The sequence below is a fragment of the Lissotriton vulgaris genome, chromosome 2_1 (genome assembly GCF_964263255.1).
Source record: "Lissotriton vulgaris chromosome 2_1, aLisVul1.2, whole genome shotgun sequence".
NCBI classification, from domain to species: domain Eukaryota; kingdom Metazoa; phylum Chordata; class Amphibia; order Caudata; family Salamandridae; genus Lissotriton; species Lissotriton vulgaris.
The window spans coordinates 1,151,500,890-1,151,521,580 of NC_141687.1; the positions used below are offsets into that span (position 1 = coordinate 1,151,500,890).

Genomic DNA, 20,691 nt, shown 5'->3' on the forward strand with positions numbered 1-20,691 from the left:
CATCACCCCCTCTGGAGGATCCCTCCTGTCCAATTAGACATCCCTTTACTAAAACTTTGTTGTTCAAGCTGCTTTAGCTCTGCAAAATATTGATTTTCTTACCCCTGTCTCTCTGGAAAGTGAGGCAAGGAAATATGACGCTTGTGGTAGGTACATTTTCTCTTCTTCTAGCGCTGCTTTGTGCTCTCTGAACACGTATGTGCTCACCAGCTTCTCCCACACCTTGTGAAACTCTGTGGAGTGCCTCTTGCCCTCCCTTCTGGAGGAAGCCCTGAATGCTCTTGTTCCCCTGGTACAAAATGGGCAACAAGCTGGCACACTTAGCATCCGCTGTGGTATGGATACTATTGATTCTGTTGGTCGGCTATGGCCTCGTCCATTGCTCTACATCTACACACATGCTTGCGTACTTGCAGGTTTTCAGAGGTTGTGCAAACTGCTTTGATTGACATACCTTTTGATGGCACCACCCTTTTTGGTGTGCACGCTGACTCAGCTTTATGTCGGTTCAGGGATTGGTATGGTGGTACGGAGTCTTAACTCTGTTGTTGTACTAAGGTTGTTGGTGACAGATGTTTCCCCTTGCTTGAAATTTCTTCTGCCTTCATAGGACGGAGTACTTCTCTCCCCTCCAGGGATTCATCTGGTGTGGTGTTCCTGCTTTCTGCAGGTACTTTTTGTGTCATTCATGCTGTTGGTCACAGGTTTCTTTTCCAAACATCTTCAACTTATCTTACTTTGCGGTCTCTTGGGAGTCTGTTCTTCGGCTTCTTTTGCCACTTGAAGTTTCCTAGCTGAGTACTTACTCTGTGGCAGGTATTCTGTTTATGTTGTGCAGTTGCACTATAGCCTTGTTCCCCCTTTTCGGGGTCTTTATTTTGTATGCCTTGGAGGCATTTTTGTGAGCTACTTACGCACTCGGTGCCCCTTATATGGACTTCACCTCTCTGCCTTCATGTCCATATTGGCTATGCTGGTGCTGCAGGCAGGCAACCTCTTTAGCCTGATAAACTTTCATTTCCATCTTCAACCCTTTTTGGTGTGGCCCTTCTCTTTGCTTTCTTTTACTCTGGAATGCATGGGTTTCTCGTGTTGTATTCCTATTGGTTCAGGCCTGTATTCCACAACTCCAGCCATATCGTGCTCCTGAGACTGTTTGTCTCCAGCATATTGTATTCTTGTGCCTATTACATGCATATCTGCCTTCACACCAGTTGGACAGCTGTTGTCTCTGCTGTTCTTTTCGGTCCTTTTCACCTGGGATTCTGGCCTCCTTGATTGTTTGGATCCTTGCATGGTATCCTTATTTTACAAGGGACTGTGTTTCCCTTTCTTTCCTGCATCTTTCCTCCCTCCCTACTTGCCTTTGTGGCGTTCCTATTTCTATGGGTGAGGTTACATTTCACCCTCCTGCTTTGGTACGGTTATTTCATTACTTTTTCTTGTGGCATATCCTAATTTTTCTCACATTTCTATGAAGTTGATCAGGTTTCTTACCTGTTTCTCCTGCTTCTAAAGGTTGGACATTGTGTGATTGTCATATTCATCTAAATGTTGCCCGTAGTTTCCGCCAGCCCTTCATTTCACCTTGGCGGTCTTCTTCTTCTTTTCCTTCATGATGGACTTTCCAAGTGCTGTTATTCTTTGCTTCTCCTGCTACCGCCTGCTGGCATCCTTCCTTGGTCAATGGTGTTGGTTATTGGATGGTTCAAGTTCTCCTTTAGTGGTCTCTCCCTTCCAATTCCTACTCTTATGTGGTATTATGTTGCTGTTTCCCAGCCTTGTCTTTCTATCCACACCTCAGGTATTGTTGTAATCTCTTCTTTTACGACCGTAGGATGTATTGTCTCTGTCCTTCCTTTGTTACCTCTGTTCTTTGAGAATCCTTCCTTCCTTCACTTCTCGCCCTCTTGCTCACTGGCGGTGGACGTGGGTTACCTTCATAGAAGTGGATTTACTTTTGCTGTGCCCTGTATGACATGTGTCTGCAGGGATTTCTATGTTTTTTATATGCATAATTATCCTTACATGCATTTATCCTTGGATGCATCTGCTGTATGTACCTATCTCTTGAATGGATCTCTTGTGGATGTCTTTTAATTCAGGTATTTATGTGTTTATACATATTGTCTTCTGGGCTTCTGTACGGAGTCTGTTGCTGTATCTTTCCTCCATCTTTCTTGGTGTCCTGGTTCAACATTATTGGTTGCACTTGTTGTTTCCTACCTTCTCTTCAGTTAGCATCTGCATTACATTATCCTGAGGGTGTTTTCTGTACCTTCGAGGTTCTCAGTTTAAAAGCGGTTTCTTTACCGTTCTTGGTTTTTTCCTAGCGATGCTCTTCAATATTCATTGCTCTCTCTTTCTCCATTGTTCTTTCATTGGAGGTCCCTTTTTTCGTAATCTGCTTCTCAGGGTAGTTTCCTTGATGATCGGTGGGTGCTCTTATTTGCTATATGTGTTACTGCGGATGAGCACGCTTTGTCTTCTCCTTCCATTTGGTTTTGGACCTGGACTCTATGGATTATTGTCCATGGTCCCCTTGCATTCCCTGATTTTAGGTTGCATTCTCTGTGGAGTTGCCTCTTTTACTGGTTCTATACCGTGTCTCCTCGTCTTATAACTTTCTACTCCCTACGGGATTCCCATAGTCCTTCTTGGGAATCAGTCCTTTCGGTGAGCATCTTGCTTCCCTATCATTTTTTGCTTGGTTAGTTTAGTCCCTTTCTGTTTTTCGGATCAGCTTCTCCTGTTGGTGATCTTTGGTAAGGTCCGTTTGCAACCCCTCCTCCTGGGATGGTATTGCTTGGTTGTCCTTTTCTAAGGTAAGGAATCTGCAGCCAGATGTCTCTATCAGATGAACAAGTTACTTTACTTACCTTTGGTAATACCTTATCTGGTAGAGACAAGATCTAGCTGCATATTCATGATCAACCCACCCATCCTCCCCACTCTGCTAATTGAGGGCCTGTTGTCTCCAAGATCTCCTCTTGCATACTACTACAGTTCTTTTGATCTGTACTTGTTGATACAAGATTTTTTTCCCATTTTAGCGCACTGTTTTCTGAGATGGCTTTTTTTAAGTGGCCATGTTGTTGCAGTAGAAATAGTCACAAAAGATACTGATGTCAGCGCATTGTGGGAGGGCTTATATGGACTTTTTTGATGTCACATTCGAGAGACGACATTGCAGCGGAGTCGCTTGACGCCCTCTAAATACTTGCAAGGGTACTGCTGGAAAACATTTCCAGAACCAACCTGGTGCCTGGGGAGGATTTTAAAATAAGGAATCTGCGGCTAGGTCTTTTCTCAACCAGAAAAGGTGCTACCAAAGGTAAGTAACTTGTTCATTCTGAAGTGGGAGTCTCCCCAGACCGAAGTGAGGGCTTTCTTTGGCTTGACTGGGTTCTATAGGAGGGTTGTGAAAGGGCATGGTACAATTGTGAACCCACTCACTGAGCTCACCACCAAACATCAGCCTAAGAAGGCCATCAGGACCACAGGATGCCAAATGGCCTTTAACACCTTGAAAGAGGCTATTCGTTCAGCACCTGTCATGAAGGCACCAGCTATGGAAAGGAGTTTATTGTCCAAACTGATGCTTCTGAAAATGGGTTTGGGGCAGTGTTATCACAAACAAATGAGAAGGGCCAGGATCAATAAGTAACCTACATCAGCAGGTGACTACTCTGTAGAGAGCAACGTGGGAGAGCCATTGAGAGAAAAGCCATTTGCTGTGGTTTAGTCCATGAAGAAGCTGAGGCCATACTTGTTGGGGACTCACTTCAAGGTTCAAACCACCCACAGGCCTCTCAGATGGCTGATGCAGATGAGAGGAGAGAACTATAAGTTATTGAGGTGGTCCATTTCCTTACAGGGTATGGACTTTGCAGTGGATAACAGACCAGGGACTGACCATGCCAATCTAGATTGCCTTTCCGGGTTTTCCCACTTAGAGGATGAGAACTACCAGGGGTTAGGTTAGATTCTCATAGGCTTTCTTCTTGGGGAGGCGTCAAGTAGGAAAGTGTCCTATTTGTATGGTCACCCCACACACTTTTTGCACCATCGCTGATGGTTACTACTTTTATAGTGCACAGCAGCCTGTTAACCAGGCACCAGTGCTCTCTCTCTAAATTTGATACATGTGTATGTTGAACTCCAATTGCCTTTGTAAGCCCCTGGTGAATGACACTAGTGATACCCATTGCATGAGAGTTAAAAGGGTCACCAGGGCCCGAAACACTGTTTGTGCCTCCAGAGTGACTCAGGTAAACAGATGACAGCAGTGCTGCCATTGCAGACTGCATAACCAGTGCAAACTGCTTGAAGCACAACTTTGCACTCACCATGTGTGGCAAGGTCAAAGCACTATTTTTAATATATGCCAGTCGCCCCCAAGGTAGGCCTCCTGAGGCCAGGGGTTAGGGTGCATTATATTGAAAGTGGGGGGCATATAACGTCTAGCTTTTATGTCCCTATAGTAACCTCTTTCCATTAAGTGCTACTATAAGGGATTAGGGGGCCATAGGATAACGTGGGCTGGCACCCAGGCACCTCTAATGTTGCCAGCTCCATTATGGTCCAACTGAAATATGTCAATTGTGGAATCAAACAATTTGATCACCCCTGGCAGGATTCCCATTTCATATTTGATGTGACATTCACCCAAGTGGGTACCGTAGAGGTTGCTCACGTGGTTGCCCCATCCTTTCCTATGCCCTAGCTCACAGCCTGCAGATGCTGCCACCATGACAGGAATATGACCCAATGCCAGGAGGTGTGCACACTCTCAGGAGTCAGACACAAAGGCCTGGCTGGGAAGGAGATGGCACTTCCCTCCCTGACAGGCTGGCTAGTGAAGTGACACATCAAGGTGGTGAGTTTCAAAGCTTACATCACCTCTGAAAAGCATCAATGCTGCCTCTCAAAAAAGGAAAATGCTGCCCTCAGCCCCTGGGAACGATTGCACCCAGGTAGGCAGGAAATTATGTAGTCAGGAGGTGAATACTCCCAGGAGGCTAGACACACCCCCAGGGTGGGCTACCTGGTCTGTACAGCCAAAGAAGGTTTCTGCCATTTTTAAAAGTGGCAGAATTGAATGTTGTGGGTAGCAAAGATGGCACAAAGCCCCAAATGTGGTCCCCTGAGGTGTGAATTATCCGCTGGGGCTAGTAGCCCATTGGCTACTTGCACCCACACCCCTAACCCTAGGATTTAAGGGGCATACCTGCCACCAGAACCTCAGTTCTAATTTGAATTGCAACAAAGGAGGCCTGAGTATGCTCAAAACCAAGGGGAGATACTCTGCACCTGTGGCAACAACTGTGCAACTGCACGACTGCGACTCGTCGTGGGCCAACAACTGGCTTCCCCAGACAAAGGGACCCCTTTGAGAGCCAAAGGCAACCCCAGGCTATCTTGGACTAGTGGCACTAGTCCCCTGCAATCTGCAGATAAAAGCACGCTTCCGGAACCAAAAAATCACTGGCCATTGGGCCCTTCGAGGTATTACCTAAAAGTAGATGGTTCAGTGCATTGTGGAAAACATAGTTCTGACCTCCAGCAAGTTTTGGGTGGCTACCGTTTTGCCCTGGACCTCCGTACAGGGAAATAACTTCACACTAACTTTACAGCTGCAAGGCTTGTTGGTGGCCAGTCTGGCTACCACTACCGTTACTCAACATTGCAAGGGAACTTCACAGCACCTTAATCCGACCATCTCAGTGGCCCCGTTGTTGACTTGTTATGTCTATTTCCTCACCAGCACCCACTACGTGATAAAACCAGAACAATTGGTTCTCAGGCTCCACGCCCGAGGGCGAAAACCTTGTCCAGAAAGAAAATAATGTCAGCATGCTTGGCTAACTTAAATGGAAAGTAAGTTATAAGCAGGGTTTCTAAAGAAAGGTGACGTTTTACATGCTTTCTATAAATGTTCAAAAGTGTTGCATTGTGCTGGACCCCATTTGGTAGGTGTACCTTTCTTGGTCATTTGTACAGTGGGTGCCAAAGCTGCCGAGAAGAGTTCTATCAGATACCTATTAAACTTGGGGAAACTTAAGAAACACTAGAGGTCTTTCATCTTAGGTAGGCAGGGCCATTTCACTACTGCAGGGACTTTGTATGTATTATACTGATTCCTTTATCAGTTATGATGAAACAGATGAAATTCTTAGATTGGACTTTGATTAAGCATTCCATTAATTTCTCATACAAAGGATGGATTTTCAATGTACTTTTAACTTTTCACACGTCTTATGTGGGATTTAAAATCCTTAGAGAAGATTGTGGTGTTGTTTGGAATGACAATAAATCTCGAAGGATGTCATTCTCCATGTGTCGTAAAGATGCTGGATATTTACACATGCCAAATGGTATGACTAAATATGTGAAATGTCCATTGCGGGTTCTAATGTGGTTTTCTGCCCATTCCCTTACTTTGTTCCCAACTAAAATATTTTCTCCTTGCAATCTAACTTGGTGAAAAGAGTAACAGTGCAGATTGACTAAGCTGTACAAAAATCTGTGGTAATAGATATTGATTCTTTACTACAATACCATTCAATTCTCCATTATCCACACAAGGCATCAGATCGCATAAGACAAAGAATATAGGTGCTACTGTGGCAAAATGCAATGTCTCTTAAAACCTTTGGTTAAATTCTCTTCAATATATTTATTTGAAAGCTTGTCTTTATTTACTGTCAGCGATATATATAACCGTGTGACACCTGAAAGCAGTTCTGTAGAACAATTATTCTCTTTGTATGGGGGCAACGAATTTGCACCATTTTTACTAAACACATCCTGGAATTCAGTGTATGCTTTTGAATTTTGAAGTTGTTCTTCTGTAGGATTCAGTATAGAACATCCCAAAACAGATTGATTTGCAGTCTAGTTCTTCCAGAATACTGTTTTTTGGTCAATATGTTAAAGTTTATTGTACACTGGAGGACTTCCTATTTGCCACAGCATTATGTAGACATTGCCATGAGGTTACTATAATGTGAACATTTAAAGTAACAATAAAGTCAAAACTAACAGTAATGTAATTTCCCAATCCTGCAGCTATTGCCAATTCTTTTGGCTCTCTACACACTTCCCAAAAGTTACAGATGTGCTGTCAATACCCTTGATGTGCATGTTCTTTTCTTGTGCTAAGAACATCATAATCTTGATTTCCATACAACAGCCATCTGGTCCTGAATACAATAATGCCCAATATGCCAGGGGCATTAATGGAGTAGACAAAGTAGCTTTTAACAAAATATGTGCTCTACTTTCAGCAGACACCTGAATATGAGAATTGACCAATTTTGGTCTGCCAGTTAAGAGTGGGCATTCTTTGCCATTTAGTTGTTTTACCGAGGAGCACATTTTCCTGTGTAAACTATAAATGGGACTCACACTTTTTTACTCCATCCCCCTCCTCTTTATCTTGGGTCCCGCACTTGACACAACAGCAAAAAACTTTTATGTAGGAACCAAAGTGGCTGAAGTGTTTTTGGGAAGTAGTGTGCAGATTCATCAAACTATGCCCTAATTATTAACAAAACAAAATTTGCCTTCCCTAGGGATAGTTTGATCTATCTATTGCTACCTTGTCAATGTCCTGTTTTTTTCCCAGACTCCTAAAATACAGAAAATCTATGCAGTTAAAAAAATTACAGGGCTAGACTATTGTATTACTCAGCGAGCTTCTTCGTGATTTTTTTTCTTGATGATTTTGGATTTGACCTGGTATTCATTTGATCTCTAGCAATTCAAACAATTCCCAGCTCCCTTTTAACGTATAGCAAGATGTTCAGGAGGGAATCCTTGAGACGGTTGATTGCCTTTCCATCATGCTAAGCTTCGCCTGACAAAGGGTGACACAAACTAGCCACGGGAAAGTGTTCTTTGTTGCCAGTTAAGTCTTATCTTTGTTTTTGTGTTTTTGTTTTATTAACTAAAATTATCTTGGACATGTCTGAGATAGAGTTGGGTCATATACAGCATGGCAATGAGTGCCCTGCTGTGAAATCTCTATCAGTGGCTTTTTTGATCTCCCCTTCCATACCTTAACCTCATCTTTTTTCCTTTAAACTCTTCCACTGTCGGGTTCCTTAAAGTCCCAGCTGCTGTCCTTACACATTTTTCATAATTTGCATTAAAGGAGGTGGGTGAGTAACTACCAGTGATTGTGGCAACGTGCTGGTGAGAAGGTTATTGTTTAGGTTATTCAACAGGTAGAGCATTCCAAGTGGACTTAATGTATTCTAGGAAGGTCGAAATTCAGCAAAGCTTCGAACAGGTTTTATACCGAAGTTTGCACAGTTAAAGACTGAATAACCTGCAGAAGTTTTTAGTATGAGTAAATGTTGGTCTCTTAAGCACAAACATATTACAATGTACATAGCAAGGGTCAGTAAAATGTAAAAATGTATTTCAGAATAATATGATAAGAATACACCTTTATATTTTTTGAGAAAACACCATGCTAGGTATCGTTTTTGGAGATATTTTAATTGTTACAGTTGCATTTCTTTGTTCTAACTATTAATGATTTTTGTGTTTTTAGGAACCAGTGAAGAATTGTTTCAAGATTCAGAAGGGAAGGAAGGAACCGAGGCTATTACAGAGCACCAGTTTTCAGATTTGGAAGATTCTGATGACGATGATGATGATGACGAGGCAGATGACGATGAGGATGATGAGGATGACGATGATGATGATGAAGACGATGATGAAGAGAGCCAAGATGAACCTTCTTTGAAATCTGTAAACATTAAACATGCTTTCCAGCAATTGCATTCTTCTGGCTTTCCATCTTCTCAAGAAGAAAATACTGGGTCAATCTCACTCCCAAAGTCAGAAGATGGTTCTACATGCCAGACAACATCTGGAGGCCAAAAAGCAGCACCCTCCATGGTTGAAGCAAACTTGTCAGTAGGCAGTAGTGAAGTTACTGGCCAAAGAGTATTGGGCTTTCATAGGCCATTTCTGACAGCCAGTGAGCATTTATCATCGGCTGAAAGAGAATTAGTTATAAGACCACAGATGTTTTTAGGAATGGACCTGTCCGCCTCAAAAGATACATCTCCTCGTAGAAGGTGGTCTTCCAGCAAAGGACCAGCTTCCTCTAGAAGGTACTTTTTAACCAAAACTGAAACTTCTCCTAAACGTTTTTCCCCAACTGGAGAAATATCATCATTGAGGTGCTCATCTCCAGGGACGCGGATGTCACCTTGCCAACGTTTGTCACCCGGAAGGGAGCTCTCACCATTGAGATGTGTGTCACCAAGTAGGCATATGTCACCAAGGACAGATCTATCATCCCGCACATACCTATCCCCAGAGAGAGACTTATCACCAGTGCATCATTTGACTATGAGCAGAGAGATCTCCTCTATTAGATTCTCCTCATTGAGGAAAATCCTATCGCCATGTGAGTCAGATTCACCATCAAGGCATCCATCCCCAACAAAAGATGACTTGCCTAGCAGTAGCAAAACAGATGTGAAAGCTCTAAGCTCCCTCAAAGTAGAACATGGATTGCCACATTCACTGGCTCTACCTCAAATGTCCCATGGCAAAAGCATTGAAAGTCACGATTTCATATTGGTGAGTTTCTGAACATTATTTCTCATGTGAATGGTTCTGATTGCATAGCTAGACATGTTTGTGAGTGAGAATTTTGTTAAATTTACAGCGCATTTTTTTCAATTGAGTCTATGACACTGCTCATATGAACTCAAAGCAATTGCGCTGGTATGTTTATGTTCCATTGTTCTGAGGTAGTTAAGGAGCTCAGAGTGTGTACACTGTGCCCAGGTACTATAACTCCATTTGTGCTTTTTTGAAATTGCTGATCCCCAAGATTTGTATTCACATAGCATTTTACCAGAGATAGCAGTGACTTTCTCCAGGGAATTGAGTAGCACACCAGGAGTGAATTAGCCTGGATGGAGGAAGATCTCTTTGATTGCATTGGATATGCTTTGAAGCCTTGCTGTTATACAAAATCACGCATTTATCAGTGCAGGGCATTTTTTACCTATATTTTAGACATTGTCCCTCAATGTTTACTAGACTTCATCAATAATGCTGGTATGGCATAAATATTACCTTATACAAGTATATCAAATATAGAATGCATAAATCACAGCTCATAGTGCTACAGAGTTTTCTGCAGCTTCAAATCTTGGGTTATTCTTTGTTTGAATGTACTGCTTGTATGTAGTCAGACTGCTTCTAGCCTTCTGAATGTTTAAAAAACACAAGACCAGAAAGACTCACATAGATTCTTTGAATGATTGAATAGCATTTTTGTGTTAATATTTACCACTTCCGTTTTGCACAGGTGAAGTTTTGTAATTGTAAATCAAAGGCTCATAGTGCATCATGACTATTTCAGTTGTATGTACAGCTGTAATGCTCCAAAAATTGCAATAGCATGCTCAAAACTTCACACCTGCTAGTAACATAGTTCCTAAGGAGAACATCACTTTTGAACAGGCAGTACTAAATAAAAATTAAGAACTTAGCGATGAAGAGCACATTCATGAATCTTTCTAGAGAATTGAGAAATGCTATTGATTCACTGCTGAATTATGATTCGGTTACCATAAAACCTGATGATAAGGGCACAGCGATAGTGATCCTCTCAACCACAGACTATAGAAAAGAATGCTCGAGACAACTGTCGAACTCCAGATACTATTCAGTTACTTCTGAAGACCCCACCGAAAAACTGTCACATAAGGTAGCAACCCTTGTGAATGAAGGAGAAACAATGGGTTGGATTACAAATAGGTAAGCTGAGTTCCTCATTAATAAACTCCCAAGAGTATCATACATAATTACCCATGACCCAAAATACATACAGGTATTTAAACCCCCAAGCCTCCCCCCCAGGTCGCACCATACTATGGAGCAACTGCCCAAATGTTGTGCTCACTTCCTACAACCTCTAGTGGAAAACTACTCCTGCTTTTTTGTAAGACACAAAAGATGTTCTGAATCTTATCAATGACATCAATCTCAAGGGTAATGTTGATTTACTGATTTCCCTGGATGTTGAAGCATTATATACCAACCTTTCTCAGAATGTTACCTCAGAAGTGCTTGTGGAAGTTATGAGAACTAGTGAGGGGAACTCTCTGACACCAATATATTTCTTCATGGAATGTGCATCTATAGCACTGAAAAATAATTTTTTACAATTTGAAATTGAAAATATCTGCAAATCCAAGGAACTTTAACGGGCAGTACTTTTGCTCCCAGTCTGGCTTGTCTGTAAATGTCCGATTTTGAAAAAATCCAAATTTTGACAATAATCTGTGCAGAAATAACATCCACCTGTGGGTCAGGTTCATTGATAATATCTTGATAGTGTGGAGTAGAGAGCACGCAGCATTGGGAACATTTGTTGAATGGGTTAATTGCCTCAACCCATATCTCAGATTCTCTAAGAATATATCTGATCAGGAGCTATCTTTTCAGTATCAGGCAAAAAACTTTTTTTTAAATGCAACAGTCCGCAACAGTTTGTTATGTTTCTACATCCATCACCACAGATCATTGAGAAATAACTTGCCATTTGGACAATTCTTGAGGATCTGGCTGAACTCCAGTGACATACTGGCTTATGATCAACAAGCAGATGCTCTGATAGAAAAATTATGCAGCAGGAAGTATCCATTTCATATCAACAATAAGGCCCTTAAGAGGGCCAGCAACGACAACAGATAGATTTTATTGGAATAAAGAGCTCCAGAAACATCAAGAGTACTGATTAGTGTCACCACCTTCACACCTAGTTCTAACACAATCAAGATCATCAATAAACAATAGAATATCATCCATAGTGTATCTTTGAATTTTGTCCATTCATGGTTTGAATTTGAGACACATGCTGGTCCACACTAGACCAAGACAAAACTACATGGCGCATGGGGATTACCTCCTGTGACGGGTCATTACCTGTGTGGGCTCTGCAATGTATATCGACGAAACCAATAAAAGAGAAAAAAGTGGAGCTTAAATAAACATAAGACAAAATATTGCATCTATCTGATTACATGTCCCTGCAGTTTAAGATATGTGGGAATGATAAAGAGAGCAGTAAAAACACGCATCAACAGGAGTGGAATTAGATGCAAGATTACCTCAAAAATGAGCGTGCACTACCTGGAGCTTAACCATGCTCTGGACGAGATGGAGTGGTGTGTTTTGGAATCTGTGACGCACGGTCATAACTCACAACCTATCCTACTGGAGAAGGAACAGAGATAGATGTTCAGGTTAAACACTCCAGGTTAAACACTCGTATGATTGGATTGAATAGTGATATTCATAGGAGGGAACTAGCTTGTGTGAGAAATTAAGCTTTATTGTGGAGGGCCTGCCCATTTGCTCCCTGGTTTGAATGACAAAGAGAATCTTTCATTGTGATTGCTGGAATACATATAATCTTCTTGATGCCTTGTTGTCACTCTTACATTTTATTAGCGAACATGAATATTAGTTTTTGAAGGCCATTGTGGCTAACAGCATTTTCCAGCTAAAGAACAAAACATAATGACTTATTTCAATCACATACTAACTTAGGATACACTGTGCCAACTTAAGGAACATTGTGTATGTTTTCCTTGACAATCAGTGAAACTGGTTGCACAAATAAGCATGCCCTTCCTTCCAACATGGTGCAGATGGAGGGACACAACAACAGTGGTGCCCTGCATGTTGACCACGTCAAGACATAGTGGTCGTATGACAGAACAGCGCTGTGAAACAACGTGTTGCCAGTAAGTAGTCCGGGTCACTTATGCAGCAGGGCCATCTGTCCTGCACTCCTGGCCGGCGCAGCATATATAACGCCAAATTTCTCACAACGAAGAAATCAGAGGCCAGAGGGGATTTCAGAAAGGAAGCACGCTTTATTCGGAACAACGCAGTGGCGGCAAATGCATTTCAGCATAAAGCCTTCTTCAGCGCCCTGCACTGCATGGAGTCCTGCTTCATGTTCACACAATCCTGTTCCTTCGTGGATGCTTGTCACGCCCTCGACTCACCTCCCCCAATATAGGCAAATGTTCAGCACACCTGTTGTTCGTTTTGTATATTGTCCCAACTACAACTCCCAGAGTACATCATGTTCTTGTATCCAGGCTGGTGGCATGAGGAGCAGAGAATACAAGTTGGTGCGGGCTGGTTTATATTCTGCAGGTGAGTGCTACAGATATCCCCCATTGGAAGTTCCAAATGCCACGGTTGCCTCACCGAATCCCCTCGGACTGCTGCCACCAACTGAATTAAAGCCGCAGTATAGTAGGGGCAGTCAATTACGACAATGATACACCCCTATAGAGATAAAATACCTCAAATCTCTTGTGTTGGCTTCACACAAATTATACATATATATATATATATATATATATATATATATATATATATATATATATATACATCATATGCTGCCGACTCATGCAAACTGCGATCCATCCTGTCCAAACATTGGCACATTTTAAAATCGGATCAAATTGTAGGGCCGGATATTCCCAACACCCCACTGATCACATTTAGAAAGGCAAGATCACTTAGAGACAAGATGGTCCATAGCTACCTACCACCGTTGAAAAGACCATTAGGAACCTTGAAAGACGCCAAAGGCTTTTTTCCTTGTGGAAAATGCAAAGCTTGCGCTTCAAGTAAAAGGACTTTAACATACCAAGTCCCAGGTATAAAGAATGGTAGGAAAATAACAAAGTTTATGTCATGCCAGTCCGACTTTGTTGTCTATTGCCTCATGTGCCCTTGTCAGTTACGGTATGTTGGGAGTACCATCAATCCTGTTAAGTTGAGAATTTTGGAACACATGCGGGCCATTGTGAATAAGGACATCACGTATCCAGTGGCCCGTCATTTCTCCCTTAAACATAACAGTGATAGAAACCTTCTTAGATATTTCTGTCTGGACCGAGTCGAGGAAAATCCTAGAGGGGGTAATAGATTACTTGCACTCAGAAGACTCGAGTCCCGGTATATCATAGACCTCGAGACCAAAGCACCTGGAGGTTTAAATTTGGGAGAAGAACTGGCCTCTCACCTGGGTTGAATATGTGTGCAGTTCTGTGCTATGACTTCCTGTCAAGTTGAATACTGAATTTCCAACTTGGACTTGACTTTCTGTTAATGTGTGCTAAGTTTCTTTGGAATTGTCTTGTATGTTCCTGTTTTTGTTCTTTGTTTCTGTTGTGTGATGGAGGCTTCCATCACCACTGAAATCATACTGGAGGATATGCTTATATAGGTAACCACTTTGTATGTTCTGCAGTCCATTTAGGGGCTGCAATTGCCGATCCACGGCAAGATTTTTCCGACCTGTGCACACTATAATTATGGTGTTCATGTCGTAGGTTGGTCAGGTTCCAACATTTTACTACTGTCTTAACCTTGTGATAGACTTAATGAGATTAGTATCTGGTTTTTTGTTGACAGTAGGTTAGCCGATACACTGCATTATTTTTTGTTTGTGGTTTTCACGATAAGCATAACAGTACTGCATATGTGACATTTATACACTCAAAGATGGCGCCCCTCGCTGCGAAAAAGCATTGGTCCTTTGTTTGTTTCCATATTTGTTTGTAAACATTCATAAGATGAGAACATTGAGAAAGGGAGGGCTCTCCCGAAACGCGTCTGTTTTGAATAAACTTGCCCTGTGGATACGAGCTGTGCCGTGCTTGCGAGTGCTTTACTTTTCCTACGACCCGGCTGGGTATTCTTAGGATCTTGGAGCTTCGATATATATATATACACACACACACATATATAAATACCTATGTGTGTGTGTGTGTATATATATATATATATATATACACATGCGATGTGCTTGCACTAATAAAAAGAATTGCACGAACTTGGACCGTGTCTGCGTCATTCTGTGGTGTGTGGGGAACGCCACCCGATGGAGTTTGAGCGCTGTTCCTTGGATATATATATATATATATATATATCCAATATATATATATAGGTCTTATATATATATATATATATATTTAAATTCTATCTTTTTGGGGGAGACCTCCCTCTGTGGTAATAAATGAGCTGTAAAACCTGTGCTGGAAATACTGTTTCTTGATGTACCCATGTGATCATGCCTGCATCCGGCCACATGAACGGAGGGAGCCACATATGCTTTTTGTTTAAATACTACACATCTGTCTTCCACCGATTCCTTTGAGATTGTGGAGACAGGGTAGGTCGCTGACAATTTACACGAACAGGAGATGTAAGTACAACCTGAGGGCGATAGGTAATATATTGGTGTAAAGATATGGTGGAAATTTATAGTGACTCTTTCCACGTTTACAATGTATCTACAAGAGGCTGGAGATCCCACTAGTACCAAGGGAGCTGATTAGAGGGGAGATTGGGTAAGCTGCAATTTGTGATACTTTCCTCCGATTGCCTTTCTTTCACTCCATTTTCACTCAATGAGTGCTCACATAGTCCTTTGATTTGACACACAATGTTCTCTTTCATTTTGTGTGCATGTGTCTTGCCTGTGACTGGTTTCTACACTGGTGTTGACACGGATCATTTGACATTTGATTTTTAAATTGAATGACAAACCATGGTTTTAATTCATGGTAAGCACATATTCTGGCTTTAAGTCCAATATTCAATATGTTTATATTCTGGGTCAAATTTAGGGCATGGCATCTTCCATCAACATGTATGAGGTATTATTAGATCCCTATGTGTTCACACACATTTGAGTGATTCTCTGTGTGGGAACACTTTATGGATTCATTAAGGTCCCACCAAATTGTAGATTAGGTTGATTTTGTCCTGATGAATTGCCATAGATGTGTAGAGACTAACTAGGCAAGAAACATATATAAACCATATAAATGAATATTGTGAAACATATTTTCTTATATATTCCTGTTTACTTTCTAAATCTTAACAGTGACTCCTCAGAATTAGAGTACTTATGAAGGGGTACGTTAGTTCATTTTAATCTTACCTCTACCATTCCACATATTCAATGAGCAATGATCTTCTGAAGGATACCAAGTCTATTCAAATTCTGTAGTACAGTTTGAGAAAAATATCTATAGTAAATAGCCCATATGTAGGGGCCTGTTGGGCACTGCAGCGCTGACCTAACGAGGAGCTAGCCTGATGGAGAAGCACACCACCCTTTCGGGTGGGTTGGGTTGGTGTGAGCTTTTTCTTCAATAAATAAAACCCTCCTTCTGACCTAGCAATTGATTAAGGTTACGCAAATGGTTGGGCATTAACTAGCCCACGAGGCAATGGGATTGTCTCTGGTAATATGACTAAATACCTCTAAATCTGAATCTCCCATAAACTACGAAAATACTAAGGTCCCACTTGAATGTAAGTCCTTTGCATAAGTAACAATGCTCAAACCATCTCTTTTCAACCATCGAGTAGAGAACATCAATATTTCACAAACTGTTGGGAGCACATCTCAGAAATATACACGAAATATGGAATATTTAGGCGCTGTTCAATGTAACTACAATATTTGTAATTTCCTGCTTTAGGCTTCACAGATAGTTGCAGTGGTTAGTCTCGGTCATGGCTGAGGTTTTATTAGCCTATTATTGAAGGACAGAACACACCAGCAAATATAAAACAAGCAGTTTTAATAATTGGAATGGGTGTCATTCTGAGTTTGTCTCACCAGTAGTTTGGATTTTATTTTTACTTACTAGTGGTTAGACAAAAGCACCCTGAGTGGTAATTAGAACTTGACTTTTGATTGATTGTCCTGAAGAGAGTAAAGAGAGGGATATTGCTTTGATAGCCTACTCCTTGTTTTCCGTAGTTGCTAGCAGACTATGTTTCCCCCAATTTAGGTAAATTACTGCATGATTGGACTGGGTTGTTCAAGATGAGGATTCTGGTCAGGGGAAACGTGCATAAAGAATGTTGTATCAGTCGCAAAGTTTAAGGTCTCAAAATAAATAACATTTCTAAAGGTCGTAGGCCAGATTGCTTTACCTTTAGTGTTCATGAGTAATCCAGCTCGCTGCTTGCCTAACGGAAGAAGAAAGAGGAAAAGGACAGAGTGCAAAAAGGTATGGACAGCCAATCATCAAGGGCCAATGAACTGGTTCTTTCTGAGTTGGTCTCTCTGCTAAGTTTATTGTACATCCATTTGCCTAAATGAATTGTGGTGCCAGTTAGGAATGATTAAGAGCAGGCCAGCCAATATTGGTCCATAAGTATTAGATCCAATCAAAATTTACAGACTGGTGGTTTTGAATTCTCCCATGGGAAAGTAATGAATGGTTTGATTATGTGTCTAATTTTCTTCTGTTCTGCTTGCAGAAATTGGAACCTGGAAGTTCCCACGAGAGATCAACTTGTTCACCAAGAAGCATGTCATCGTATTCTAGAAGAGCCTTCCCATCAGCTCATGAGCTACATCTCCATAGCCCTCCTCGGAACGAAGAGAATGTGTTTAGCCACCTCCCTCTGCATTCACAACAGCTCACAAGGACACCTTATCCCATGATCCCCATTGGAGGCATCCAGATGGTCCAGTCTAGACCTAGTTCTCATCCAGTTTTGGTGCCTGGTTCAGTTGTGTCGTTACAAGCAGGATCAGTCTGCGATAGCCACAGCTTTACAGAATTTAGAGAGGCTGGGACACATTGCACAGAGATACAAAGTCTATGGGAAGCTTCCTTGATAGCACCATCCCTGTGTGGAACAGTTTCCAAATTCTCACCACAGACTAAAAGCTGCAGCAGTGGGCCCATGAAACACAGGACTAGTGAGCAGCTTATGATAAAGACAGAACAAGAGGAATACAGGGTCAAGCAATATGATGAGTCTAGGCACTTGGAGCAGGAAGGCCACTCAAAAACAATAAAAAGCATGAGAACAGATCCTGAGCAGGCTCTGCAGACATCAGCAAGTGGTAATGAACCCTCAAAGAAAACGGGCAAGAAGCAATGTGGCAACTTGAGCACTTACTGTGACTCCTCACGCACTTTCATCTCAGATTGTCCAGTTCAAACACTGGACAGAAGCAACAGCACTGGTTGCTTAGCAGAAGCTTCATCAAGCCAGTTGCATGCCCATCATTTATCGGCACGAAGGCGGAATCTTTCGGGCGAACCAAGTCACCACTTGGGAACTTATAGGAAGAGCACCTCACAATCATATAATGTGGGGTCAGGACAAGGGAAAAAATAAGAGGACAATAACACAGGGTGAATTTTGCTCATCCGATCTCCATTTTCAACCCTGCACCTTCCTCTGTAATTCAATAAGACCTTCAATAAGACCTTTTCAACACTATTTGATCCTTTTAATCCTCTATTATTAAGAAAAGCCCTCTTTACCCAGTGTACGAACCACCTCATTGAAAGGCTCACAGTTTTTATGTCCTCACGTCTGATATTATGTACATGTACAGTATGCAGTTAACTGTGCCTTTTTCTATAACTTTTGTTGCTTGAAATGTACAAATTTGTTTGACGCTGTGAATATTTTGTTTTGTTTGTGAAAAGATCGCTGTAGCGAGGCTTTTTGCCATTTGAATATTTCTGTGGAGCAGAGGAACCAGAAAGAAAACGTAGGAAATTTGAACAGAAGATGCACTGACCTTTGTGTGTGTGTATATATATATATATATATGTGCATACATATACACACATATATATAAATATATGAATATATATAGACGACATGAAATAATGTAACAGATATGATATGCTCATGTGTACAGAAATGTGATGATCCATATTTATTATGTGCATTATTTAATTGTTGGTAATGTCCTCCCCCTCCCTGCTCCATTTGTCTTTCTGATGATTTCCTTCTCCCAGTGGTTGAAGGACCTTGCAGAGATCTTTGCATTCAATTGTCTTCTTTCTACTCAAGCTTTCCTCCGATTCTTTGTGACACAAGCTAGCACTTACTTTGTACATATGCTGTTGTGAAGTTTAACGCACCTTTCCATTATAAAGAAAAGAAAAAGATTCCAAATAATGCACCTCCTACATGGACCAGAACACCCGATAGAAATGCACTTTTCTCCTTCTTTAAAAGAAGAAAATTCTGAAAAAATTGGAGTGTTAAGGCTAAACAGTGACTTTTTGAAATGGTGCTTTATTAAATGTAAGTTTTGCTCTTTACCTTGCTTTAGCATTGACATTCCATGAGATGGGTTGCTCTTAGGGTAAAACACAGTATTACTGTATAAATCTATATTGACATTGTATGCGATAAGACATGTCCATTTTGATACCTGCTTTGCACCAAACGTCAAACCTGTCAGACTCTGTGGTTGGACTAGAACAAATATAATCTTTGCTAGTTTATTTATCTGTTTAATTTTTATGACACAAGGAGAAACACCTTACTATGGGTTGCAGTGGGGAGCTTGGAAGAGTTCTCAGTATGCAGAAGCGCTCAATTTGTTATCAATATCCACTTGCAGGGAGGTTGGAACCTGCTTTTGGCCCTCATCCTCTTTCTACATAACAATTTAAGATAGGCTTCAACTCTTCAAATTACCTGTTTACTGTCACATTAGTTTGCCCTTGACTTCTCCTATAGATAGCAATGGTGTTGTTATTGTGAAGGATGAAATACAAACTGACTTGCAGACGGTGGATTCTTTTTAGATAGCTGCAGCTGCTAATGTCATGTGGGAGAACAAGAGCAATGCACACTCATTATAACACCCACAAAGTCAAGTTTAGCCACCTTTTATGCATCCCTTATCCAAAATAAATATTCAATGGGAACTGTGGGTAGTGCATGGAAATGATCCATTTTATATCTCTCTTACCCTCACCATTGTATACTCCACTCTATTGATTTGTACCTAGATTCAAGTTATTTGTCAGGCATGTGCATAGATACACAGCCACTCTAATAGATTCTAAAATGAATGTGCAAATGTGTTTGGTGTTTGTGTAGTGGAGGTTTACTGTGCAGGAAACTTCTATTTTCTTGTCCAGATATTATTGATACTTGTTCCAAGTAGTACCTTTCCTCTTTTACATATAGTCGGGATAAGTAACACCTCCACATTCCTCTACAAGATATTCCATTCCTTGGCCATTACAGTGAAAAATGCATTAATTCATAACAAATTATATTGTTTTCACAAAAGCAACACTTTATTAAATTTTTATAGTGTTAACACTTTAGGGGAATTTTCAGGGACTAATGTCCGACTTCTCTTCTTTGCTAATTCTCTGATCATTGACTGATGAGATATTTTGGAACCGTCTTAAAAAAACAATGATTGTTTGATCCAAAGCACATTTTTATGAAGACTATGAATTTTCAAAGCAACAAATTCCATGTTGAGCTCTTGTCTTTCAACCTTTAGACTTATGTGAACAGCACAGCACTTTCACCGCAATGATATGTTAATTAAAAAAAGATGATCTGTATATAAAACACTACCTGAACTAGACTCCAGTCAGTTGAACTATGGTTTCTAGATTCCAGTTCAATGTTCCTCCTTTCCAGTATGTTGCTTTTTACCGCCACCTTGACGCTTCTTACTGCACATGTTGTGGTCTATTATCTTCGTGCTCTGAACCAAAGGACTTTCATACAGCTGTGTAAATTATTTTGGTACATATCTGACCCAACTGAATGTTTGTGATATATGGACTTCACAAAAATTCATAATCT

The 20,691-nt window shown here is 41.1% G+C and overlaps 1 protein-coding gene across 1 annotated transcript in view; it reads left to right on the top strand.

Moving 5' to 3' along the window:
- Positions 1-18,593, top strand: part of HIVEP3 (HIVEP zinc finger 3) — a 2,131,558-nt gene extending 2,112,965 nt beyond the window's left edge. Inside the window, exons 15-16 of the mRNA XM_086956857.1 lie at positions 8,564-9,606; positions 17,356-18,593. Of these exons, the coding sequence (XP_086812983.1) occupies positions 8,564-9,606; positions 17,356-18,228 (1,916 nt within the window). The 3' untranslated portion in view covers positions 18,229-18,593. The remainder of the gene's footprint in view (positions 1-8,563; positions 9,607-17,355) is intronic.
- Positions 18,594-20,691: the final 2,098 nt, after the last annotated feature.